The sequence below is a fragment of the Eubalaena glacialis genome, chromosome 9 (assembly GCF_028564815.1).
Source record: "Eubalaena glacialis isolate mEubGla1 chromosome 9, mEubGla1.1.hap2.+ XY, whole genome shotgun sequence".
Taxonomy (NCBI): Eukaryota; Metazoa; Chordata; class Mammalia; order Artiodactyla; family Balaenidae; genus Eubalaena; species Eubalaena glacialis.
The window spans coordinates 88,080,081-88,106,876 of record NC_083724.1 but is presented as its reverse complement, the minus strand read 5'-3'; the positions used below and the strand labels follow the sequence as shown (position 1 = coordinate 88,106,876).

The following is a 26,796-nucleotide window of genomic DNA, read 5'->3' as shown; positions in this document are numbered from 1 at the left end:
GGCAACTAAGCCCACGTGCCACAACTACAGAGCCCTCGCACCGCAAGGAAAGATCCTGCATGCTGCAACTAAGACCCAACACAGCCAATAAATAAATATTAAAAAATAAAAGAAATACGGTATTCCTTATTAAAAAAAAATGCTTGTTTGACTTATAGAAAGATACATAAAATGATCAATGATTTGGATATACACTTAATGCCATTTTTGTGGCCTACCTCACAAGTTCATTTGTTCTCATCACCAAAAAATAAAAGGAATATATAACTGTTCTTTAAAATACTATAAAAAAAAAAAAAAAAGAGGTCACCTGTGGTGCTGAAAACACGTGGAATACTTTTTGAATAAGAGAACACAACATCCAAAAATCACAAGAGGGGGCAACTCTGAAGAGCTCTGGAACTTGAAGTCACCACCCCTAACTCTGAAACATTCTCATTTCTCATTTTGCCTTGAAACCAAATATTTAGGGGGAAGGAAAAAACCCAAAACTGAATGATGCAAATAAAAGGAAAAAAAATAGAGAAATAGAATGAAAAATTTACATCCTCAAGTTCAGAGGTAGCCTAAACTTGCTGCAGCACTTTGATTTCACATTAGTGAGCCAAAGAGAAATACAGCTTACCCTTGAACAATGTGAGTTTAAACTGCATGTGTCCACTTACATGTGGATATTTTGCGTTAGTAAATACTACAGTACTACATGATCCATAGTTGGTTGAATCCAGGGATGTGGAGGAACCTCAGATATGGAGGACTCACTATAAGTTAGTTATACCTGGATTAACCTCCAGGTTGTTCAAGGGTCAACTATACTGACTTCACAGTTTCAGTATGTTCTTATGAAGACAATCTGAATTTTGAGGACAGAAATTATGGCATCCTCAATTCTACAAAATAACAAAAGTTGAACGAACTGCAACACATATTTGTATCCTGCTATTAGCCTGGACAAGGCTTGTGGATAATGCAAATAGCCCAAAGTGATATGACTTCCTTTCCTTATGAGATCCAAATTGCTCTGTATACATACCTAATGTACCTCTGATACAGGTTTCATTCAATTCTGTTTTCTTCTGTTTCTAGTTTTTTACATCTCAACTGTAAACTCTCTGAGGACTGTTTTCCATTCATCTCTGTACTCCCTACTCCTTACTCAGGGTTTTGTGTGTTGTGGATATGCAATGAAGTTAGTAAATAAATTGTTTAAATAAATATAGAATTTAATAAGGAATGCATTACACAGAATCATAAACAGTATTACATTTCTAGCCTTGGGTTTCCAAATCATTCTGATTCATAAGTGTCAGAAGAATTTTTATGATGGGTTCCAGCCTTACTTGCAAAACATGGATGCATTTATTTTTTAAAATCACATATTCAATAAAGACACTAACACTATTTATATGTACGTCAATCAAACCCCTATCTGTGCTTACAAATCAGGTAAAAGCATTAAAATGGATTCAGTTAATTCAATTACTCCATTTCCCACCATAACTTCCAGCCTACATGTGTAAAGGGCTGCTTTATCAAAACAAGGCCCAGGAATGGAAACTCTAGTCCAGGGTAGCCTCAGGTAAAATGCATCATATACTCATATCCTTAGTTTGTGCTACATTGGTTTGGATTTATTTATCACATGCTATCTTGTAAATGATCTTTGATATGTTGTGTGTTTTATCTCCCATGGCCAGAAATGACATCTCCTGTTTCTTTGGCATTTTCCAGCAGCTTCTTACACAGGGCCTTATATACAACAAATCTAAGAAAACATGTTGACTGATTAGACTGATTTAGGTTTTCAGCTCTCCTCATTATCTGAAAAAATACAGTCCTTTAACTTTTTTTCCTCTGCATTGTTTTATGCACATATAAGCTAAAATCACATAAACCCAGAGTTTTGTGCGGGAAACTAACATATGACAGGAAAGAGTATGAGAAGAATACAATGGAGATGGAGTTTTCTAAGTGAGATACTTGCAAAAAGCACCAGTGCTTTTAGGCCAGCAATTCTACCCGAGTGGATCAGGGTGAGTTTATTTACTGCCAGAATACAGACAGAAGACTTCAGGGTATCCACTTTAGATTTCTCACAAATATAAAGCCAACTCAAATCCGACTGACTATAAAATGAAGTACTGTAAATTTTAAAGTTCCTGACAACAAGGCACTTTAAAGGGTAACAAGAAAGTAAAATAAATTTAAAGCACTTTATATACAGTATCTCATTTGGTCTTCAAATCCACTCCCTGAGCAGGCAAAAATAGTTATCATTATTCTCATTTTACAGATGAAGAAAATAAAGCTCAAAAGCAAGTGACAATTGGGAAAACGGACCCACAATGAGTTATATTAAAGAAAAATTTGGGGAATTTACAGAAAAAAATCTGGGCATCCAGGAAAAAAAACCAGGTCACTCTGAGGAAAAGAAATGAGGCCACTGTCAAACTTCATGCAAGACACTGGAGGAACGCATCTAGGATATTTAAAGAAAATATGAGCCAAGGATTTTATGTCTAGTTGAACTGACCCTCATGTATAAAGAACACAAACTTATAAACATACAAGAACTCGGGAACTACTGCTGCCCCAAGCTCTTCCGGAGAAATCTACTATAAAACTGGCTTCAAAAAACCAAAATGACTGAAGATCAATAGAAGGGTAGATGATGAGCATTAAATACAGACGTACTTGCAGAATTAAAACTAAGTAATTTTATAAAGGATACAGTATAATATGTAATGGTTACATGCTCTGACATTGTAGGTACAGAACAACTATCAAAAAGGGGAAGGGGGATGAGAAGATTATATGAAAAATACTACTAGTTTGTTGACTGTGTCATAGGTATTTATCTGGAAGCTGAAAGATAACACCTCAAGTCACAGGATGGAAGACAGAGCGGGGTGGGGCAAGAAAAGGTTAGTATCTAATTTTACTATTGCTCACAGCAGGAAATCAATACACATGAGCAAAAAAAAGTGGACAACAGGCAGAAATGTGTTATCATGTCAAAGTAACCGTTAGAACAAAAACACAAGCCTTCCTAAATGCCAAAAAATGGACAAAAGAGAAAAAATGTATCATAAAACTGTAAATATTAATTTTATAATTAATACAAATTGGCTTAACTGGCCTAATAAATAAAAGGATTTTCAGATGAAAGCAAAAGTCAAGCGACAAACTTAAGGAGCACATAATTAGGTGGCAGAGTTGGGATCAGTGTCAGTCTTCCTGGCTCTGAGCTCTCTTTATAGAAGAGATGAAAAAGATGACCCACGACAGCCAGGAAAGCTCTACCAAATGTGCTTTAATGGAAACCTCCATCATTAGAGAACAAAATGAAAACCTGGACATTAAAATTTTTTTAAATGCAAAAGCCAGGTATAACTTTATAGAAAGGTACCATCTGTGAGATTCACTCATCCAATTCATTCCACAAATATTTATTGAGGCTGTATGTGATCAGGTCCTTTTCTAAGTACTGGAAACACAAGGCTTGAGTGTCATTTTTCCTTTGTGCAGAGACCCAGAAATATAAATGAAATACATGTTGGCTAGACTTAAAGACACATGCTAGTGTCGGCCTCCTAAAATAGAAGATTAATGGAAACAATGACAGGCCCTAAACTACACTGACACCAGTAGGTGCTACTAAAATAATGCATCTTATTAGTGCCATATGATACCAGGCACAAAACAGCAGCTCATTAAAATGCCTAAGATGAGAATGATTGCCAAGTAAAGCATTCCGTCACAGGAATGTAACTAATGCTTTCTATAAAACTAAAAGTCACAAAAATTTCCTCTGCCCGCCTCCCTTTTCTAGCCAAACTCTTATGTTTTATATTAAAATGGCTTTCATCTCTCACGGCACATAAGAGTTGATGGCTGCTGGCATCAAATCTGCTAAAATCAACAATGGTGTAATTATCTGCACACTTTCAAGTGTTTCCAAAATACATGCTGGTTGAGATTTTCCTAACTTAGAAACGTATGCTTTATGCTGGTGGTCTAGGAATGTCAATAGCCTGGGTTAAAAAGAATTTTTAAGTCTTGCCCAAAGCATTCTTTTCTACAACAATTATTCGATTTGTTTATAACTCATCTACCTCCACAAAGCATCTGACATATCATATTGCTATTTTGTGAAACTACTTTAATGGTACAGTTACATGAGTTGATACATGTAAAGCACTGAGAAGAGTGCTTGACACATGACAAGTGTCAGCTATTATTACAGTAATAGTTCCATTCAAAGATTCTTTTTAAAATATGTGAATAAGTGCATGAGGGTAGTGGATGACTTTTAAATTTTACCCATCATGCCAGCTGAAAATGGGAAGGAATTTTAGTACACTCAAAATTCTCACTTTTCTTTAAAGAACTGCAGATTCTTAAAAAAAATCTACGAAATAGATGAAAAGTTAATGCTATAAAATTATACAGATCAGACTTCCTTCCTGAGGCTACCAAAAATACATTTATCAGCAATTCTTCCTTGGTCCAGCTAAGGGAAAAAAAAAACAAAAAAAACAACCAAGACCTTGTGAAACCAGATCTAACCTGAGACCTGGTAGAGAAAATTTAATAAGTTATGTATTTGTTAGGGATTTACAAGGAAAAAAGGGAGACGCACAAAAAAGACTGAGTTCCAAATATTTCAGCAATAAAATAATGAATTGCATATTAACAGTGCTATAATTACCCCTTTTGTTTGGTTTCTTTGTAATTATTTTTAATAAATTATTCTGCCTCCTCCTATCACTCAAGTAAGTTGTCATCCAAAGGCACAATCAGTACAACACAGGACACAAAGCCACTCACTGATAGGGAAGGCGTAAGAGAGGGCGGCTGGTGCCTCAAGAGCTGTGACTCATTAGAATCCATAAAGCTTTTCTACGAGATCAAGTATCAATGAAGCTATTGTAAGAGGTTACAGCTATATAAATGTAGACTAGTTATGAATTCTCACATGGCAAGAGCATTTTCGAAAAGAGGAAAGGGCACCAGTGCCTGGGAAACCACTCAACACGAATGCTGCCTCAGTTACATAAGAGTGGCTGCCCACACCTACCATCTTGCTAAATGCAGGTAGTGCCTATAAAGAGAAGGGACCCCTTGGTTCAGCACTCCCTAAATTCATCTTGTGCCGTTTTGCCAAGCTTTGTATCCTAAGAGCTCCAGAGTCAAGCCTAACACCGTTGCCGTCTGCTGTTACAGATCCAAGAAAAAAACCAGAAAATTTTTATTAGTCTTAAATACTGTTTTCCAGAAATCATAAACCAAATAGAAAACAGATCTTTGTCACAAAAGACAAATAGCAGTAAAGCACGTTATTAAATAGTTTAAAATTTGTACCTACCTTTATCATTTTGAATATTTCAATATCAGAATTGCAATAAAAACATTCTCCTAGAATGTGTAAAATTTTAAAAGGAGCAATAAATGTGGCAAAATGCATAAGCCAAGTTGGATTTAAAAAATCTTCTGTGAATTATTATCAAGGTTATCAATGATTTCAGTTCAGAATCAAGAGTGTGGAAAGAACAAATGAAAAAGCAGAGTGAAAACGGTCCAGAATTTAGGAAGGATATTATCACAAAGAAAACAGTTCCAGTATCTTTCTCTCAAAGACTCAGAAAATAATATTTACCATTTAGATCCCACTAAAATGGCCGCTAAATACTATAAGTCCAATTTCACAACCATCTTTCTAGATTTTCATGTTTTACTCAATATTTCAAGGAAAATTTCACCAACTTTTAAACAATTTTATGCTTATGGGTATTATTTTTCAGGTTCTGGCAGAAAAGAATAATTAAGGTAACCTTAAAGGGTGCTTTTGTTGGAGACCATTTGCACCTAGCGTTTCTTATGACTAATCGTAACAGAGGCCAATCTTACCCTCGCCAAGACACTTGCTTGTAAACAAACTAACACACATGAAGGAGCGCTTGTTAATAATAACAGCAAACCTTAGTATTGTTGAATTTTCAATGTTTTGAAAGTATGCCAATGAATACTTCTGACATCATCATATTATTTACTGATGACTAGAAATGAGTATTTTAAAAATTTGTTCTATTTTCAGATGTGCATAAAGTAGAAAAGGTGCTTCTTTCGAATATGAAAATTGGAATTTTCTTCCTCTAAAGAAAGCATAATGCCAGTCAGATATTTTCTTCAAATATATGATTTCATAAATTATTATCTAATCCTTAGAATACTGATTAAAGAATTATCAAAAATGCTGTATTATCATGTACATATTTATAAGAACATTATATTAGTCCTTAATCTTTCAATATGATAATTTGTATTTATCTTTGAACCAGTTAAAAAGCAGAAAAAAAAAAATGTGTGTTCTCCCAAAACCAGTAGTCATTTAGTAAAATCTATTAACATTATTTTTAAAAATATACATTATACAATTCACTGTGGCAATCGCCATTGTTTAACTCGCCCCTCGCAGAGCAGGCTGATCCATTCATCCTAGTTGTTCTTTGTATAGTTGTTCACATTCCCCTTGCCTTTCTGTTGCATAAATTATTCAAACTAAATAAAAGGAACTCGAAATAGTGAAAAAGGAAGAATATCAGAATGTAAGGAGAAAATACCTGAGGACCAGAAGCAAAAGAGAGGTGAGTTTTGTAACTAAAAATGAAGAAAACAATGTAAAGGAATTCAGTTACACCAGTGGAAAAAGGGCTAAAACATAAAGTAAAATGGAAATAGGTGTCAGAGAAAATGCAGACAAAAGAATGACGCATCTACAGAAAAGACAAGAAATGAAAATCCGAAAGACAGCATAGAAAGACAGTAGAGCTATCTGGTGGGTGGGTGGGAATGACACAACACAGCAGTAGGCCAGGAAAGGCCAGGAGAGCATCTTAAATCACTTTTCCGGTGGTACCTCTCATTCACCCAGCTTACTTTATTTCATTATTCGTTATTTTAACCCACAGCTGAGCACAGTATAAGTTTGTTTTGCTTCTCCTTCTGAGTTCACTGAAAACCTCAACTAGTATTTCAAGTTACACCAGGCTATGCCTACCACTGAGCACCTTCAAGATTTTAAGGGGGGAAAATAATCATTCCTGTAAGATTCCTTTCTTTAACGTTTAACTCCTCACCAAACGCCCCTCTTCAGACTCTGGCCTTGCACCACTGCTTTCTGTTTTCCTTCCTCGAGCAGGTCAGTAAAAATCAGAGGAAAAATGTTATGACCCTAGCATAGTTAAATACAGACAAGTCATCCCACAAGTTCACTCATCAGGGCTGAATCCTGCCTGAGGCCTGAAGGTGCAAATACAGACTTAAGGGATGGAGGAAAGGGCAGCAGGAGGGAGAGAAAGGGGCAAAGACAAAGTAGGCAAATAAAAGCAATGGCTAGATTTTAAATGTACAACCAACCAGAAACGACTAAAACTCATATTCTTATTTTACAGTTACATAAAATGAATAAAAGCAGAAAACGCCATAGTTTTATTCTAACGTTGCAGAAAAACAGTAAACGCATGAAAAAAGAAAAGTTGACTTCTGGCATGGCAAACATTTAAAACAACTTACTAAACTCAATAGTAAGTTAACTACCTAGATTCCTACGAATAACAGGTTCAAATCCCAGCAAAAAGTTAACAAATCACCTATTTGAATACTCATAACCACAGAATTTGATCTGCATTTTGGAATAGACACTCAGGCAATCAGAGGGCACACCTCGGCTACCAGCTGCAGTACAGTTTCTGTGCCTTTCAGAACTTGTTCTCATGCCCTTGGCAGCTGATCGTTCCCCCTTTCTAAACCCTGCCCTTGAAAATACTGCATATGCTTTGCCTCAGTGAGCTCCAAACTCTCTCCCTGGTATGGAAGAGGCAAAACAGTGGGCAAAGAGCTCAGCTGCTGTGCAGAACCAGAAGAAAAGACGGGAGACGCTGATAATTAATACTGTCTGATACAATTCTGAAATTTCCCACCTTCTTGCCCTGCCCACCTCCACCCTCAAAGCTAGTCAGCTTTAAGCTTCATTCCTGGAAAGGAAGCTCAGCATGATGGTCTCAACCCAGTTCATTTTCATGTCCTCCTCAAAATTGCTGCCCACCAATTCTAAGAAAAGTCAAAAGTGGGTCCTCCCCATAAGCTCCAACACAACAGCCTCTCTCAAGGAGAAATGGCTCAATGAAGAACTCCAGTTTTCCTGGAAGGCAAAATCCTGAGTCCCTACCCTTCTCATTCTCAGAAGGCAGTGGTCAGGTCATGGGTGTCACAGATAACGGTTACTTCAAATTCAGATTTTGGTAGTGATGGTAGCTGGTAATCCACAAAGATAAGGGCTTCCCCTTCTTTTATGCATGATACATTGTGTGCTTGGGTAATCTTACTTTGGGTTTAAAAAAATAACAGCTAAAAAATATTTTTTAAAATACTAAATAAACCATAACTCTTTTTCCTTCTTTGGACATTCTATGGTCTCGTCTATCCATCACCTCACAAACATTTTTAAAAACACCTAGACCGTGAAAGTTAAACAAACACGACCTACCATAGCATGTTAAGGTATGGTCAGAAAACTCAAGCCCGTTCAAAATGACAACTTTTTCTATTACTGTTTAACTGAAGTGACATATATGACTCTTTGTTTAAAGAGTCACACTCTTCACACACTGGATGTCTCCTTACAAATGACTATACTCCTAGGCCAGTTCTTTTTGCAATTCTCTCAGAAGCTGCCCTTGGTATCCTTAAATGCACTCCGAAACTTTGGTATCACCTTCATTATGATGTGCTTTGTGCACATTCTCGGACGCTGCAATGCCCATACTAAGGCAACACATCACAGAAGTTGGCAGCAATGCTATCAGCAAGAATTTGGCTTCAGAATCAGAAGTGATTCATCATACATTCTAGCAGCAGGAAAACAACACACTGCTATTTTAATCCCTTGGTGCTTTCAAGAATCAAAAAACAGTAAAATAATTAAAGCAAAAGCAACAAAAATTATATCTGCTGTAAGGTTTGTCAAAACATTATTCACTTTTAAGAGTTTTCAACGAAATCACTCAGGAAACAACAGACTACTTACCTTTTTTCATATTACTTATTACAATGACAAATCAAGTTTTGACTTAACACAATTTCAGGAGAAAACAGGTAGTCCAAACTTCTGCAAAGTAGCATACTAAAATTCTAAGTGTAGAAAAACAAACTTCTCATTTGCATTAGTAAATAAAATCTCTCCTACTGTTTCAAAAGTAATACACTTCTTTCATCTCTCTCCATTTTTGAGAGTACTCTAAAGTCTAAATGAATGAGTGTGCTACTGTCTCTATCACGACCAAGCAGAGAAACCTGATACTGTGGGTGACTTATTCAGAACAACTCCCTTTTTTAGAGATAGTTATATAATAATATAATACCATAATAAATACTACTGGTCTAATGTAATAATGGAACTCGCTTATGTCCTAACGCTCTATTTAATAAGCATGAAAGAAATCTCTATCCCGGGTCATTCTAACTTCCTGAGAACACAGTACGTTGATAGTCACTAGAATTATCAACCAGCGTTTCTACAGAACTATCCAGGTAAATCTAACGTTTACTGCAAACTTAAAAAAAAAAAAAAAAAAAGCTACTCTGTCGTTGCGACCAAGTATTCAGGGGCAGACGGGGAGACTGATCAAGAACTCCATCCAGTGCTCTTTCGGGGACCCCTACCTTTTCCAACACTTCTTCTGTCTCCTTTCGTTTCCGTTTTCGGGGTCTCCTGTTCACTCGGACCCATTTGGCGACCTGAAGTTCAAAAACCACAGGGCATTTTAAACACAGAACGACGGGTCCTGAGGGCTGCCCCTCAGCGTGAGAAAGAAACGATCAACAGCCTCGCGACATAGCCTTCCTCGGCTTCACCTGGGGGAGCCACAGGCACCCTTCGGGGCTCGCGGGGCCGCCTCAGCGCAGGGGGCCCTCGGGTCTGCGGCGAGCCGAGGCCGCGACCTTCGCCCCGGCCGCTCCCTCCTTCACGGTCCCGATTTGCCCCCCCCGCGCCGGTACGAGCCAGAGCCCCCGAACGAGGGCCATCTTACCCACCGCTGCCGCGCGTCGCCGCCGACCGGGGTCTCCGCGCCAGGGATGCAACGCGCGACCCACCGCCCGGGGAGGGAGGGGAGCCCAAGGACCGCGCCGCCCGCACTCACCTCGGCGCTCACTTGCCGCGCGAGCCCGCACTCCGCCCCGGCCAGGCGCTCCCTCTGCAGCGGCTGCGGGGGAAGGGGACAGAATCAAGTTTTTCCCGGGAGCCGCCCCAGCCTCCCTCCCCAGCGCCCCACCAACTCGGCGCGCCAACCCCGTACCTCGCCCGCGGTAGGTGAAGGTGGGAGCCTGGCGCCGGAACCCGCGCCCAGGGCCGTCCGCCCCGCCGGCCCGCCAGAGAGCGGCGAACGCTCGAGGCCCGCAACACCTAAGGCACAGCGCGGGCGGCGGGCGAGCGCGGGGCCGGGGCGGCGGCGCGGGCGGCGGGCGGGCGCTGGGCGGGGGCGGGGCCTGCCTTAAAGGTATAGGCGGCCACGCCGCCCTCCCCGCAGGTCGCCTCCGCCCCCACCCCCGCCGGCGCGCCGCCTGTGTTATTGTTCTCTTCGCAAACATCTTTCTTCTCCTCCCTGCGTCCTGCCCGCGCCCTCCCACGCGCGGGCCGATCCCCGGCGCCCGCACTTACCTTTCCAGCCCACAAGCCTGCGGGACCCCGGGTACCGCGAAAGGGCTTCTTGGCCGCGGTGGGAGCAGAATTGCTGCCCGCCGGCAGGCGAAAAGGCTTAGCGGCAAAAGCTCCCTCAACCCCCGCGGCCAGCCTGAACTCGCCCTTCGGGTCAGAAACCTAAGTGTCCAGATGGCCTTCGCGGAGGGAAAGGAACTTTCCTAATGGAGTTTTCTCTGGGAATGGATTAGACGCCACTGAGTTGACCTTTTTCAGTGGCCCCTCCGGACTCCGGGGCGGTGGCAGGTGACCTCCTGGGGGAGAAGCTGCGAGCGCGTGAAAGGCGAACCCGGAGCTCCGCCCGCGCGTCGCGGGAGCTAACGCGCTCTGGGTGAGCGCGGCCGGCGCCGCGCTTGCCCGGCCTGTGGACCCCTCCAAAGCGACTAGTAGAATTTAAGAAGGGGACAATACGTCTTCATAAATAGGGGTAAACTTTCCACTCAGTTTATAAAAGTGTGAGATACCCTCAGCTTTTTCCGCCGACCCCCAAAAGGCTTTCTTTCCATCCTCATCAGAAGTGGGCTGAACCAGCCTGGGGGGTGAGTGCTTTGGGAGAAGAGTCGGGTCGCACTCGCGTTTGCTGATGTTGACCATTCCTTTAACTTTATCGCATTTCTTTAAAGAAAATCTGTCTTGCCCTCTCTTTATTGCTACTCCATCCTTCTTTCAAGATCAAAAGCTTTAGATCAAAGCCAAGATCAAACTCACTACTTTAAATAGAAGCAACTTTGCCATGGAGTATTTTACACAAAGGGGAGCTTCTTAATGGAGACATCAGAGTGGAAAACTTTATTTTATCCCTTCATCCCAGATTCATAACTGGACTAACTTAAAATTACATTGATGATGCACTTCTGTTTCCTAAAACAAACAACAGGACTGCTCAAACGGGAGATTCTTGACTTGGTGTTTGCGTTAACAGGAATTAAAAAAAAAAAAAAAAACCTATGTAGAGTTAAATCAACATATTAACCGTTATTAGCTAAGTGCTATGAAATGCATGCTTGTTTGCTAAAGATTTTTTCAAGGTGTTATCGAATCTTTTTATATATAATGTACAACCATCACATACAATTTTTGTCCTGTAAAAGAAATGCACAAAAATAGATAGGCTTGCAAGCCTCAAATGCACATCCATATAGGCAGGTAAAAATTACAAATGATGAAGTGGATTATGTAATTGCAGAGCTGCTTAATTTTAAATGGAAATAAAATTTTGAACTATTTAAGCTTCCATGCTACTAATAACAGTTCCAGAATCAATAGAAATCTATCACTGACTGACATTTCCCTTTACCCACTAGAATTTTTTTTCTTGGGAATTCACCATGTCTAAGATCCCTGATACAAACAGTTCAATATTGATGCACAGTGCCATGCCTAAATGGACCTCTCTTAAGTGTCCTCTTTGTTGATTTAGCAACAATTTTAAAACATGTAGTCTTAGAAGAAACAAAAACCAAAGTAAATTCCAACAATCCAGCAGCAGGAAGAAAGATAACTATTGCAAATTAAACCTTATACAGACTTCTATGAAAATCTGCTGTTACAGCTGGGTAGTTAGTACTTGAAAGCTTTTTCCCCTTATAATTTTCATCTGGTTGTGGTCTCAAATACACACACACACACACACACACACACACACAAGATTGTTCCTCATTCTAAAAATCCCTTTGAGCCAGTGGAAAGATCTTAGGAACTGAGACCTGGGAACACCATCTCCGTGCCATTGACAGTCTCCTTTCTTGCTAGCACCCAGTTCACAGAGAATCTAACGGTTTCTGGCACAAGCTGAGCAAGAAAACATCCTACTGTTACTCTGCTCTTCTAGGACTTTGAGTGGGTAGCAAAAGCTGTGGTCCATTCTAAGTGCCTACTAACTTGTCTCCTTGCTTGTCCTCTTGCCCCCCAAACCCACCCCCTCAATCTTTCTTCTCCACAAAGAAACCAGAATGGTATTTACAAAGGTGGTTCAAATGGTATCACTTTGCTTTACTGAGAATGCATTTCCTTCTCTTTTTTGCCTGGCTGGCTCCTACTTATTCTCTAGTGCTGGGCTTAAACAACACTTCCCCAGAAAGGTCTTCCTCACTCCCCAATCCAAATTATGTCATCCCACTATTTTTTCCTATTTATTTCCTTGAAAGTAATTATCTTTTATAGATATTTAAAATTTTTTATTTTTATTATTTTTTAAAATAATTTTTAAATTATTTATTTATTTGTTTATTTTTGGCTGCGTTGGGTCTTCATTACTGCGCACGGGCTTTCTCTAGTTGCAGGGAGCGGGGGCTACTCTTCGTTGTGGTGCGCGGGCTTCTCATTGCGTTGGCCTCACTCGTTGCGGAGCACTGGCTCTAGGGCGCGTGGGCTTCAGTAGCTGTGGCTCGTGGACTCTAGAGCACAGGCTCAGTAGTTGTGGCTTAGTTGCTCCGCGGCATGTGGGATCTTCCCGGACCAGGGCTCAAACCCGTGTCCCCTGCATTGGCAGGCGGATTCTTAACCACTGCGCCACCAGGGAAGCCCTAAAATGTTTTATTTTTATTGAGACATTATTCTTTAGAAAAATTTGTGCAGATAGCACAGAATTCCCGTGTGCCAATATAACCCACAGTTTCCTTTATTGTTAATTTCTTGCATCAGTGCCGGGAATTTGTTACAATTAATGAACCAATATTTGATACATTATTAAGTAAAGTCCATAGTTTACATTCGGGTTCACTCTTGTGTTGTACAGTTCTATTATAACTATTTTTTATTAATTTATCGAATATCTAGTTCCCCGACTGGATTTTAAGGTCCAGGAAGAAAGAGATCCTGTCCCTTCTGTTCCTGATTTTTGTCCAGTCACTAAAAACACTGCCTGGCACATAGTAGATGCTCAATAAATGTGTTAAGTAAGTGAATGGAAGGATAAAGGAATAAATGACTGAATGAATGGCATATGAAATTTCATGGGGGAGAATCTTAAGAAGATCTTTCTAATTAACTCCTGCTTGTGTCTCTACTAAAATATCTTAATTTGTAAAGAGCACAGAATTATACATTTTTAAAAAGGAGACACCATGGGTTATCAGTTACATTGCCAGGGTGCTTCCAAAATGACCTTTTTTAAAAAATAAAATAAAAATAGAAATGGGAAATAAAAGTTCCTAATTCCCTCATATATTATTCACTAAAATTGTATCCCAAAATGGTGGTAGGAGCTGAATTTAATCTGGAATGAAATATTAACATATTTCATGACCCTGGAAAAGTATTAATTCTCTTTGATCATGTTCAATATAACCTCAACACGTTTCTCCTTTTGTCCACCTAAATCTACCTTTCTTCATCAGGGGACCCCAGTGAAGGTAGGATGTGGAGAAACTTGAAGAAGATGACTTTTTAAAAATTTGAATTCTGCAGCTGGGGATGAATACTCTAATAACTGTCTTTGAAAATGTGGTGAAAGCACTTTAAAGCTATCTTTTAAAAACAGATGTCTTCTATTTTAATTATATCTTTAAAAATGGCTTGTCAAGTAGAGATGCAAGTTTTGAAAAAAAAATGTTTTAAGAAACTTTCTTGTCAAAGCAGTTTATAATAGCTGAAGACAATTTCAGAAGCTGAGGAAAATGCCATTGCTTTAAAATAAAAACATTACTTAACCTAGTGGCTGGAGATTACTTTTGGAGGGAAAACCTTTTTCTGTTTTCTTTTTTTAGTCGAGAGGAAGTAACTCCTTGAAATGACTCCTTTCACTGGAAAATGATAGTGATACAAATTTCATATTGTTAATATGGATGTGTGCCTCTGCTTGGTGATGAGGTACAGTCCAGAGGAATGAGATGCAGCAGCATGCCTTCCTAGGCAACCAGAAGGCTGAAAGGGCAAATGAGGGAAGCCCTTTAATTAGACCGAACAGCTTCAGATGGCAAATTATACTCCCTTGTGCACAGCAGAGGGAAAACTATCCACTATAAGAAGTCAAAAGACTTTTTAACACCAAACAAGGTAGAAAGGTCCAGAAGCTTTTGCTGGTTTCAGAAGGGCTCTATAGCCAACATATATTCAGGGTAAATTACAAAGTAAGAGTCTACACATGTCTGGAAATAAAATCAAGGTTAGTTTAAGTTGCAAATAATAACAAGCAAGGATTAGAGGCAAAGTTATCCAATGTTTATGTCTTTAAATTTTGCTCTATCATTTTAAAATGTAACATTCCTTTATGATATCTTTTTATTTGACTTATTTGACTTCAGAAAAATTCTAATTTGTATTATTGCCCATTTTGTCTCTATGTTATAATGAATGCCTAATTTCTTTCTGAAGAAGATTTTGGCCCTGCCAAATGAACTTCTCAGTGGAAGTTCTTATAAAGCATAGTTTTCAAAAAAGGAAATCCATCCCACACTTGCTTTGCAGTGACCTGGCTGACAGAATCTCTCCTCTTAGTAACCATAACCCTGAACTCACTGTTGCTCAAAAACTTTTACAGAGCTTGTCTGAGGGAGCATGCTCAGTTCTTCCATTTCTTGATCCCCTCTGAAAATCTGATGAAGCATTTGCTATCAACTACTGGCTCCCCAGAGAAAAGTACACCAAGGTGCACAGCCACCCCCCACACCAATTGTCAGGAGGTTCGCAGAGTTTGGGGATACCAAAACTCCTACCCAGGAGAGTCTAAGATTTTCTTGGGTTAAGGCAGACCACCTCACAGCTGGTGCGGGATGAATCTTACTGGTGCTCTGTGAAATTCCTTTTATCGAATTATGTTCTGGGAAGAAGCCATCAACCTTTATTGAGGTGCATTATAAAAAACAACCCATAAAATCCATCACAATGTTTACCGTAAGGATGGTTTTAGATGGTTGTTTATTATATTAAATAGTAATTTTCTGTGAGGACCCGTAGGGAAAACTTCCCCGTAGTATCAACATCAGGAATAGTTGGACTTAGGCAACTGGTTTGTTTTACCTCATGAACACTGCAAATTGATCCTTTTTCCTTCTTCTAGAAAGCTCTGTGACCCTACATTAAGCCAAGTATAGGAACTTCAGGGGGTACGTATTGTATGCTAATGTAATTCCTGGCCCCATCTTATTTTCCTAACATTATTTTCACATTGCTTCAGTTTTCTTATTTTAAGTTACTTTTATCATGCTATATTTTGCTTTCTAAGAGTTTGCTTAACTCTCTTTTGGACAAGGAGGAGTATAAATAAATAAAATATTCTGGGTTTATTTTTTCTTTCTTTAAATTTCTTTTTCTCTTTTGGAGGGAGGAAGGGCATCTGAAAAAAATTTTATGGTTTTAATAGTTCGCTCCATTAACACTTAGAAGTGAAGTATAGAAGGTAAGGACATATGATTATACCCTATTTATAAAATTTGAGGAAAAGAACTGTTAAAAAAAAAAGCCAAAAATAAATATAATACTATACAAACATCACAGAGGACTAATATAAAAATGTTAACCAACCAAGTATTTTATCACTTTTGATATCAAAACCAGAGAAACATATAAACGGGTTATTCACTTAACAAACATTGAGTTTGCCTACTGCAAAACAGAGCACTAGACTTTGTGAACACAAAGATGAATAAGACACCATCCCTGTCCTCAGGAGACTAGTATGACCAGGCGGTAAGGCGGCATGGTATAAAGAGTGCGCAGACAGCCTGTCTGGGTTTGAATCCAGGCTCTGCCACATATTAGCTGTCTGACCTCTTTAAGCCTCTTTCTCATAGAGTTGTGAAGATCAAATGACACATGCGATGTGCTTACAAGAGAAGGCAGTTGTTACTTATCAAAGTGTAGACTACCGGAACTAAGAAGCAACACAACGTCACTAGAAGCTGGAGGAAAGTGACCTGAAGACAAAAAAAGTGCTGAAGTACTACATATATCAGAGACCGTGGAACCTCAGAACTGGTAGAAAGAACCAGAGTGGCCAGTTTTGTACAGAATTAAGTTTACAAAGCACTTCCACATACAGACTGTTCTGTTTGTTTCTCATACTGTCCCATCTTCAGGATGAAGAGACTGAGTCTCAGGGAAGTATAGTGCTTTTAGTATCTCATACTGTGTGGCCCTTAGACTTCCTGGCTGGAAATGTAGTGTTCTTTCTACTCTAGCATGAGAGCTTAGGGAACATCTAGCCTGACTGTCTCGCTTTAAGATATTTGCTTATTACGTGGATCAGATCAACCATACATTAAAACACAGCCCGTAAAATATAATCCCATACCATAAAGGTCTATTGAAACAGACATTTTAGAAAACAGGTATAAGTATATCCTCCTCAATCCCCATATGACTGCAGTTCTTTACAGGCACTTAACATTCTTGGACACTATAATCTTAAAGAGTTTCACAGGTGAAACATAAAATTATGTAGGTGTGGTTTTAGATCAGTGGTTGCCAACCCCTGACTGCTCATTAGAATCACCAGGAGGGTTTACAAATCCTAGTGCCCAGGAGGCACCCCAGACCACTTAGATTCACATCTTCGAAAGTGGGCCCCAGGCGTCAGTCATTTTACAAGTCCCCCTCCCTGACCAGGGATTCCAATGGGCAGCCTGTGTTGAGAACCACTGGTTTGGATCATTTTAATGATGACCCATCTCTAATAGGTTACTATGAAGAAATTCCAGGCGTTTGGGAGACACCTAAATTTCAAGGTCAATGCCACAGAGGACAGCCACCTATTGTGTTCTATTACAATAAGTCCCTTTGGGCAGATGGCAGACACAAAGCTGGACAGGATGGGCTGTCAGACTGAGCTAGGGTAGCATTTCCTATGGCTTTACTCTTAGGGATAAACTTCAGGGCCAGATTACTTAAGTGTGCCTGTGCGCGCACACACACACACACAACACACACAACACACACACAACACACACAACACACACACACACAACACACACAGGAATTAAAAAGAAGTGGAAATGGAAGATCTCAACACTACCCAGAAGGAAGGCAAGAATGGATGGATAGGGGCTTCCCTGGTGGCGCAGTGGTTGAGAATCTGCCTGCCAATGCAGGGGACACAGGTTCGAGCCCTGGTCTGGGAAGATCCCACATGCCGCGGAGCAACTAGGCCTGTGAGCCACAACTACTGAGCCTGCGCGTCTGGAGCCTGTGCTCCGCAACAAGAGAGGCCCGCGCACCGCGATGAAGAGTGGCCCCCGCTTGCACAACTAGAGAAAGCCCTCGCACAGAAACGAAGACCCAACATAGCCAAAAATAAATAAATAAATAAATAAATAAAAGAATGGATGGATATTTGACTTTCTAGAGTTTTTTCCAGGTTCCTGGTTAATATGATTCTGGATCCTGACTGAAAGAGCATAGATCCTCGTCTTCAGGGACCCTGATTTTAGTGCTGACCTGGAATTCTGTATACATGAGGTGGTATTTCCCACTCATCCCCTGTGAACAATGCTCTAATTATGTTGATGGCTACCACACATTCCCTGGAAACAAGCATTTTGCATTTGGAAGATTGCTGGCTAGGATTAGAGGACAGTGGGTACCAATGGAAAAGACCCTTCGCTGCGTGCAAAAGCTACTGTTTCACACAGAAAGCAACCCGGGTAGCTTGAGTCTTGGGTACCATGCTCTAACCAAATGGGCTTCCTTGTTTAGAAAAGGCACACTACAGGGAAACTACTCTGGCAAAATGCCTGATAAGATATTATTTATTTATTATTAACTATTATTAATCCCAACCAGGGATTGAACCCGGGCTCCGGCAGTGAAAGTGCCAAGTCCTAACCAGTGGACCACGAGGGGATTCCCATGATATTAGTTACTAATTTAAAACACAAACATATATGTTAACATTTCACTAGCTTGAAAAGCAAATACTCACGTCTGGGTCCCTTTGGTTATTCCCTAAAATGGAATGGGTGTGGTATCTGTAAGTGTGTGCACATGGAGTGCCTGTGCTCCCTAGAGCCTGTGGCCCTTGGCATGTCTATTTTTCTTTTTCCAACATTTCTATTTTTAAAAATCTTGGCACTCAGACTCTGTTGCCTATCATCTGGTCTCCCAAAGGAACCCCATGAAGTCACAATTTGCAAAGTCACAAGAGGAATAGGCCTAAGTCATCTTACCTCTATAGAGAAGTAGGATCACACACGTACATATGTATACACACACAGTGTAGGAAGAATAAAATCCATCACAACTGGGGGGAGATGGCTGTCCCAAATGTAAATAATATATGAAAAAAGCTATTTTCCAGAATGTTTGTTCACCAAACATTTAGATCCATATAAGAGATATTCCAGAAGAACAATGGGAAGGGCCAGAATTAATTGGCTGCTAATCTCTACTTTTTGTAGGATGTTTCCTCCAGCAGTGGATTAAATCAGTGTTTAATGCTACACAGGCCCAGCTGTGTCCATATTAGGAAATCCTGAGCTCACATCTCTTCTCTCTCTCTCCCCGTGAAAAAAGGAGGTATCCTCCCTCCCTTTGCTCTGCTTCCACCCCCTGCATGTGTAGGTGGGAGAGTAGGAGCCCGGGAATGTGAACTTGATCCACCATTGATCAGCCAGGCAGCAAACTCTCATTGTTCTTTAGATACCAAACATAACTTCTTTCTAGTAGGGATAAACCCAGCCATTCTGCACACAACACAGCTTTTGTGCTCAGTAGTATGAGATGGAAAAGGACCACAAAGAATATTAGAGCTTCATTAGACTCATAAACATCTCCTAATATGCAGAATTTAAGAATCCACCCAGCTAATTTATATTCATATTAATATTAGGTATGTTAGAATCTCAAACCTAACAATCTTCTGGTCACTTGACTGTTTTTATAATTATGGATTTCAATTTACAGTTTAAATACTATGGTCTGTTTTAGCTTTGCCTTCTGTTTGAGCACTTCTTATTTCACTGCCTTGCTCTCAGTTTCAAGGGCACTGGAAATCATGCTAATGTACAACCAAATATGCTGTTGCTGTTTTCGGTGCTGGCTTGTGAATGTGGCTTAAGTACCTCTGTACAAAGCCACGTGTAATGGGAAATACACACCTGAGAACTTAGACCTAGGCACCCTCCATTCTTGCCATCTAGAAGCTATGTAACCCTGAGCATGTCACACAACCCTTAGGAAACCTGCCTCGCAGAGCTGTGTTGAGAACGAAATGAGATGGTGCATAAAATGAGAGGCACCAAGTAGACCAGTAAATGCTAATTCCCTTCCTCTTTCCCCTCAGAAACAAAAGCCGGTCTCGTATTTTGAACCTAAGTAACCTTTGAAAGGTCTCAAAATAACTGAGTTGTGACATCCTAATAAAAAGCCACCCCACAGACACAGTGCCACTGGACAGAGCCTGCAGAGATATGACACGTCCGAGGCACTGCAAACCACGGCCTGTCCCTTCCCAAAGGACTGGTGGACAAAATGGAGCAAGTTCTCTTCCTCGTATGCCTGAGTATAAAAGAGATCGTTCTGTTTCTGACCCCACCTCGCTCAAAACAATAAGCCCACTGTTGTTACAGAAAGACCATAAAATGAAATTTGATATTTCTACATTCTTCTCTGAAGATACCAGCACGACCTGGTGCTAGATGCAAAAACATCTAAAATCCTAATAGTAGCTACATGCATTTAAAACCAATGTAATAATTAAGAACTTGGGCTTTTAAGTTAGACAGATTTGCTTTTCCTCATCTATAAAATGGGTATAATAATGATGTCAGTCTTAGAGAGCTGTGACTAGAAAAAGTATATAGCAATTATGTCTAATGTACTGAGCATTGTACTCAATAAAATGCACCTACTCAATAAAATGATAGCCCTTTTTTCATTCTGGATAGTCTAATAGGCAAAATAGTATACCCCAGTGTACTGTGGGGAGGGGAGAAGGATTAAATAAAAAATACAATTCTATAGGGAGTTACACAACCTATACATTCTTGGATTTACCCATTTACAGTTTAATTCACTATAAGTATTTATGCCAAACCCAGGCAGACATCCCTCAATTACAACATCAATGGCAGTGATGAAGAAATACAATTTGAGAAGCAGAGAACCAGTGAGAACTCAGGAGAAGCCAACTTTGTAATAAATACAACCAAGAAGAGTCTTAAAGAGAATGTGTCTTTGGTTGGCCACACAAAATATGAAGTTTCAGCATGCATAGCTGAGGGAAAAGGGAGAGAGCACAGAGGGAAAAGGAGATGGAGTCCTTGGAGCAAAGGCCAAAGGAGCCACTGGACCTGGGGGGGTGACTTCTCCCCAGGGCAACAGGCCACAGGGATGAAGGGGCTCTCTCCAGTCTAGTCGCGTTGTCACTTGTGCCCCTGGAGTCTCAGTCCCCCATTCTGATGTATTGACTCTGGCCTACCTCCCATGCATTTTCATGCCAATAAAGTTGCTGAAATTAAGAACCGAACTGTGACTCTTTGGGGCATAAATAATATCATATTGTAAAGTCGGGGCTGATAACAACCAGGATGCCCTTAACGCTCTTAAGAAAAACAATCTGATCTATGATGCCCTCGATGTGGTTTGAAATTTCCCTCGGCCTACAAAGGAAAATATTTTTAGCATGTAGCACAGTTTGTAACAGACATATAAATGCACCGAAAATATAATTTTAGGAAAGCATCTGGGTTTGATCATTTCTTGTTATACCTCAACACCTAATAGGTTCTACTTTCTCAATATAAGGAGCACTGCAACATTCTGCTACAAACTATGCAGCAATCACTGTAGCAATTTCTCATAAATATTTCATTATTGGCTCTGTTTTTATTTTTAAAGTGGCAAATACTCTGATTTAACTATAAAAGCAGCATAAAAATGAAGTGCTCCTTCTAGAGCACTTGCCCCCAATGTTTTCCCCTCCTTCAAAAAGCAACCTAGAACTCACTGGACGATGTTTCCCAAGGTCATTTGGATAACAGACATATACTAGTATTTACTTTTATGTCTCAAAATGTATCCTAGCAATAGTTGCCACTGTCCAAGGTAAAACTCACCTGCAGTTTTTATTGATATGCAGGAATTTTAAGACATTAACAACCCTACCAAAATTTTTTTCATCTCCTGAGGGTCAAACAGGTTAATATCTGTGAATAATTGATTTTAATTAGTAGCAAATGCCTATCCTTCAATGATCAACCAGCATAAATGCTCTGGCAGATTGATTATTACTTAAGATTTCTCCCGATAATCTTTCATATAGCAATTTTCCAGTGGAAGAGAAAAGAAAGGCACAAACAGAGTTTTTTTTTTGATAGTGTACATTTGTAAAACACCACTCAGGACAAAACATATGAAAACTCTCCCAATATCACTCCTAACTAAGGGCAAGTTTTCAGTCTGAGGGCAATTCAACAGATTCCTGGAGAGGAAAGGAAGACACTCAGAGGAAAAGTAAATTCCAACTTCCTCCTTTCAGAGGTAACCAGGAGCTGAGGCCTCAGCGAGGTACTGGGCACAGCATATGGTGACATGAGGCTCAAAGTGGCTCTGACCTTCACCTAGGCCTGTTCCCCTCATTCCCCAAAGAAGCAGTGAGGACTCAGAGAAGGCAAGTGGCTTGCCCACAGGCACACAGCTTAGTGGTGTAGGGCTCTCTCCAAAGCTGCATCTAATGTATCAATTATCTCCTTCATCCAACATAGAATATTGCAGAACAAAACTTCACTACCGCATGCTTTCTGAAAACAGCACATTGCATATAACACGCTTGACTCTCCTCCTCCATCCAGCCTCCACTCTTGTTCACTAACCTCAGAATAATGCAGCTTTGCATTTTATGCATCAAATTGTCTGAATCCCACTCAGAGTGTGATGGTAGCAATTATAACTAGACAGGATCAGAAGCAGAAAATACTGAGCTTGTAAAGGCCCAGGGCGGAGGATTGACCTGGAAGGATGGGGTCTTCTGCTGAATGAGCTGAACACCCTTGTTACCAAGCGCCAATAAATCCTGGACAACTGCCATTCAGAGATATGTGTGACACGAACGCTGCCCTTTTTTAAACACACACTTGGATTTGGACAGTTTGACAATCATTGACTGTTACCCTGACTTGTGATACACTTGCTGGTTGGCTGCCACTGGGCTGTGCCACTGACACTCTCCTCCTCTGGGTCAGAGGAGGGGACAAACGAGGGCAAAAGCCAGGGACTCTAGTTGGCATTTGCTTTTGAAAGCAAATAAGCAGATACGGGAATCATCCCTTAAACGTTTTAGAAGGTACAAAAAGACACTTTTTTGTTCAACCAATTGCTTTTTCTCATTTGTTGTTTTGGCCACCTGGTATTTATTATTTAATGTGGTTTCCAACTCAAGAGAGGAATAGTTGTATCTTTCCAAAGACAAAGACCTAATCTCTACACACACTCGCATTCATTCACTCCAAAAAAGATACCAGCTCTTCAATACAATAATGCCCAATACTTTCTATGCAAAGTATTTTGTCAGACATACAGGGCTACCATTTAGATATATCCAAATGGAAGAGGGTCGTGTATACCTGTGACACATATGAAAAGCCCTGGAATGTGAGATTCACATTACTGTACACACAAAGCACATTTTTTTTTTTTTGGCCCTGTAAAGAATAGAAATGCACACATTCAGGAAAAAGAGCAGTCATTAATTAAAATCAAAATCACCCCTGCTCAGGCTTTCTGCTGTATTCATTTATTATCTCTTTATAGGTCTTGTAAAAACTAAGTCAAGAATGGGACCAAGCTAATTTGGATTAAAAGCAACTCTGCTAAAAATACAAAATGTCTTAGGTGGACTGAGGACTCAGGGTCCTGGAGCGAAGCCCTGGCTCTGCCATTAACTAGGGCTATGAGCTTGGGCACATCAGTATACTTCTCCTGGGGCACAGCTACCCCACGGATGAACAGATGAGCTCTTCTACAAGACTTGCTCCTACCAAGGATTCTAAAGCAGACTGAAAGTCCTGCAACACCAAAAAAGCCTAAAATTTAACCATGAAGCAATAGAGGCCACACCCAAGAGATATGTACCACGCAGATATTAAATGTACACCTATTTTATATGACATAATGGCTCTCCACAAAAGAGGAGAAAAAAGCCCCATGTTCTAAAAGCGGCCAAGTGTTCCTAATAGCTTTCGTTGTCAGCAGGTGCTCCGGCAGCAGAGACGGGCAGAAATCCCGTGAGCACTGTGAACGGCCACAGTAGGAGCTGATGCCACAGGCCTGGGATGCAGATCTGAACACCAGCATGTACAACGATGCTGTGCGATGTCAAAAGAGTCAAGGAGGCCTGCGTGTGTGTGCACCCATGTACACAACTAACTGCACTGCTAGGTCTCAGGGCTTTCCCCCGGGTGTGGGAAGAGCACGATGCAAATATAGAATAATGTGCCTTTGATGAAGAGTCTACCAGAGTATGTCTTCAGCCTAATAGAAGAGAGAATGGGGGCAGTTCTTCTTAAAAGGCAGAATTGAATGTCTTTTCTATTGACAAAAGGTTTGTAATCCGAAGTTGATATCCTTGTCATAATTCTTTGAGTTTACCTTGTTCCTTCTTTCTAAAGATCTCTCTATGAAACAGATAAAGCACTGCTCAAGGAAATCCTGTTAAATAGAATCACTCTTTACAAGAGCTACAGTGTCCTTATTTAAGTGAATCTTTTTGTGGGTGCACAATATGTATGAACCTGAAGAACAGGTAATGCCTGTATGTTCAAACATGACCCACCAGACACTGCACCTTGAGGACAATCACATGGGCTCCCTTGCACAGTAAGCTGGCCAACTTGGTGACCAAGAGGGGGCAGGGGGGATGGGGGTGGTACAGCCGAGTCTCCAGCCTCCAAGCATGTTGTCTTCTAATGGACTTGGCCTCCTGGCTGAACTTGGCAAATACAGAAGTCAACCTCTACGGTTCCCCATAGGTCTCAAACTCAGAGCAGAGGCCCCCTGAGCACACCTTGAACAATGGTTGGTTTGCAGATGCTCCCACAAACCATGGGCTCATGGGCAAGGGCTGTGCCCTTTCAGCTTTGTATGTCCACGGCCCAGCGCAAGCCTAGGCATATTGGTTGAACGAATAAACTAAAACACAAAGCCAAATATTTGGATTGCTCAGGAAGAACATAAAAGTGAAGGCCTCTAAGAGTTTAGACTGTACTCGGCAAAGAAGGAGAACCCTTTTCACAGAATATATTTCAGAAGATGACATAACTATGGATTCTATCAGTCAGTCCCAGCCCTCCTTACGGTGATCCTCATTCAGAGGGTGTGGCCTGAGTCTGGGACCTGTAGTTTTAAACAGCTTCCTGGATTATTCCAAAACCAGGTCTCAGTATAACTGGACTAGGTGAGGGCCTCCAACCCAAGCCTGCAAAGCTATGTTTCTAGAAGTTACCCAGCCTTATCTCTTTATTAAAACCCACATGTGCACAGGCCACTACCAACTGTCTCCATCAACTGAACTGAGCCAAACAGACTTTCCAGAGCTAGTGGCTCCTGTTTCCTTTTCCTTCTGGTTCAAAAGGCAGAACAGCAGGTTTATCCTTAGTCCACCAAGCAAATACAGGATTTCTCTCCACATTGTTACATCCTGATCATGTCTGTGTCCATCTGGGCCAGTTTAGAATTGTTATTCCTTTTTAAAGAAAAAAAGTTCTCAAATGCTTTTCATTCACCTGAGAAAGCCATTATCATATGCCTTCCTCTGAGCTTGCTTTAAAAATCTTTATATATCAAATCTGAGATTCTGAAGGATGCGGGTCTTGGTCCCAGTCAATGTCCTCAGTGTTCTCCCTCAACACTTAGCAGGATTTGGCCACATCATCTGCATTGCACGAACTTGTACTTGTTTCATGTCCCTTCCTACTCATTTCTTTGAGGGCACCTGTAGATATGTTTTCTGGGGAGACACCAACGGACATCGAGATATTTAACGATGCTTTTAAAAAGTATCCATGTAAATGAATAGCTTCTAGACATAAAATTTCAAAAGTTGAAAACCAAGGAGCAAAAATCTCTCTAACTGTGCCTCTCACTCCACGAGACTCCCTAGTACCTGCGTGGAGGGGAAAGACGTGGCCCTTCATCCGGGGAGTCTTCTTTCCAGCAAGGCTGCCGGCCCACCTGTCCAGGTATCTAACTGCCACTCAAGCACTAGCACACTTTCTACGAGCCTTCGGTGCATTTTGTGAGAACTCTTCATCATCACATTCAGCCCTGTGCAGTCTGGCTGTGTCCTGCCTTACTAATCAATCCGCTTTGCAGATCCTGCTCTCCATGCAAAGCAGGCAACAATAAACTACTTCCTAAGAAGGAAAATGGAGAGGGAGAGATCACTGTTCCAAATGGTAGTCAGAATGCATTCACCTGATGTATTTTATCACTATGAATTGCATTCACCTGTCTATTTTGGGGGATGGAATCGCCTTGGTTAGAGTGTGGCAGGGGCCAGGGCTGGGGCAAGTGAGCTGAGAGTGAGAGTAAGGCTCACTTAGGAGGGTGGGTCCTTTCCTCCGCTCCTCTCCCCCAGGGAAGTTGCCTCCATTCCCCTTGTCCTGAGGCATTACCCACAGAGCCTTAATCATGGTATGACAAGCTAGTTAATCAACACCTCCCCTCACCCCCATCATTGAGATCTGACTCTGCCCCATGCTGCTCAAACATGCACACTTAGTTTCCACCACTAGACGCTGAACATGTCACTCCCCCAGCCTGAAATGACCTTCTCCCCTACCTGTCCTTCAAGACTGAACTTTAAATGGCACCTCAATCCTTTCCGCTTCCACAAATGCAAAATGACCTCTTTCTTCCCAACTCTAAAAGTGAGTTAGTTTTACACCACTTACCGCTCTCTGCCTTAGGTCGGTTATTTGTGTATCCATTTTTCCTACTGAATAATTAAGCATCCTGAGGGTAAAGCCTGTGTTTCTCTCATCTTTGAGTCATGCACAGTCCCTCGTAAAGGATAGATACACGGGCAACATTCACAGAAAGAAGGGAAGGGGCAGGGAAGGAAGGCACCTGGCTGGGAGGTATGATTTCAGATCCTGGAAGAAGCG

At 40.9% G+C, this 26,796-nt stretch overlaps 1 protein-coding gene across 5 annotated transcripts in view; it reads right to left on the bottom strand.

Annotated features, from left to right (window-relative positions):
* Positions 1–26,796, bottom strand: part of AOPEP (aminopeptidase O (putative)) — a 424,069-nt gene that overhangs the window by 73,634 nt on the left and 323,639 nt on the right. For all 5 annotated transcript variants that reach the window (XM_061200582.1, XM_061200580.1, XM_061200581.1 and 2 more), the window contains exons 12-13: positions 10,203–10,265; positions 9,724–9,798 (exon numbers count right to left, since the gene is read on the bottom strand). In XM_061200582.1, coding sequence (XP_061056565.1) covers positions 9,724–9,798; positions 10,203–10,265 — 138 coding nt within the window. The remainder of the gene's footprint in view (positions 1–9,723; positions 9,799–10,202; positions 10,266–26,796) is intronic.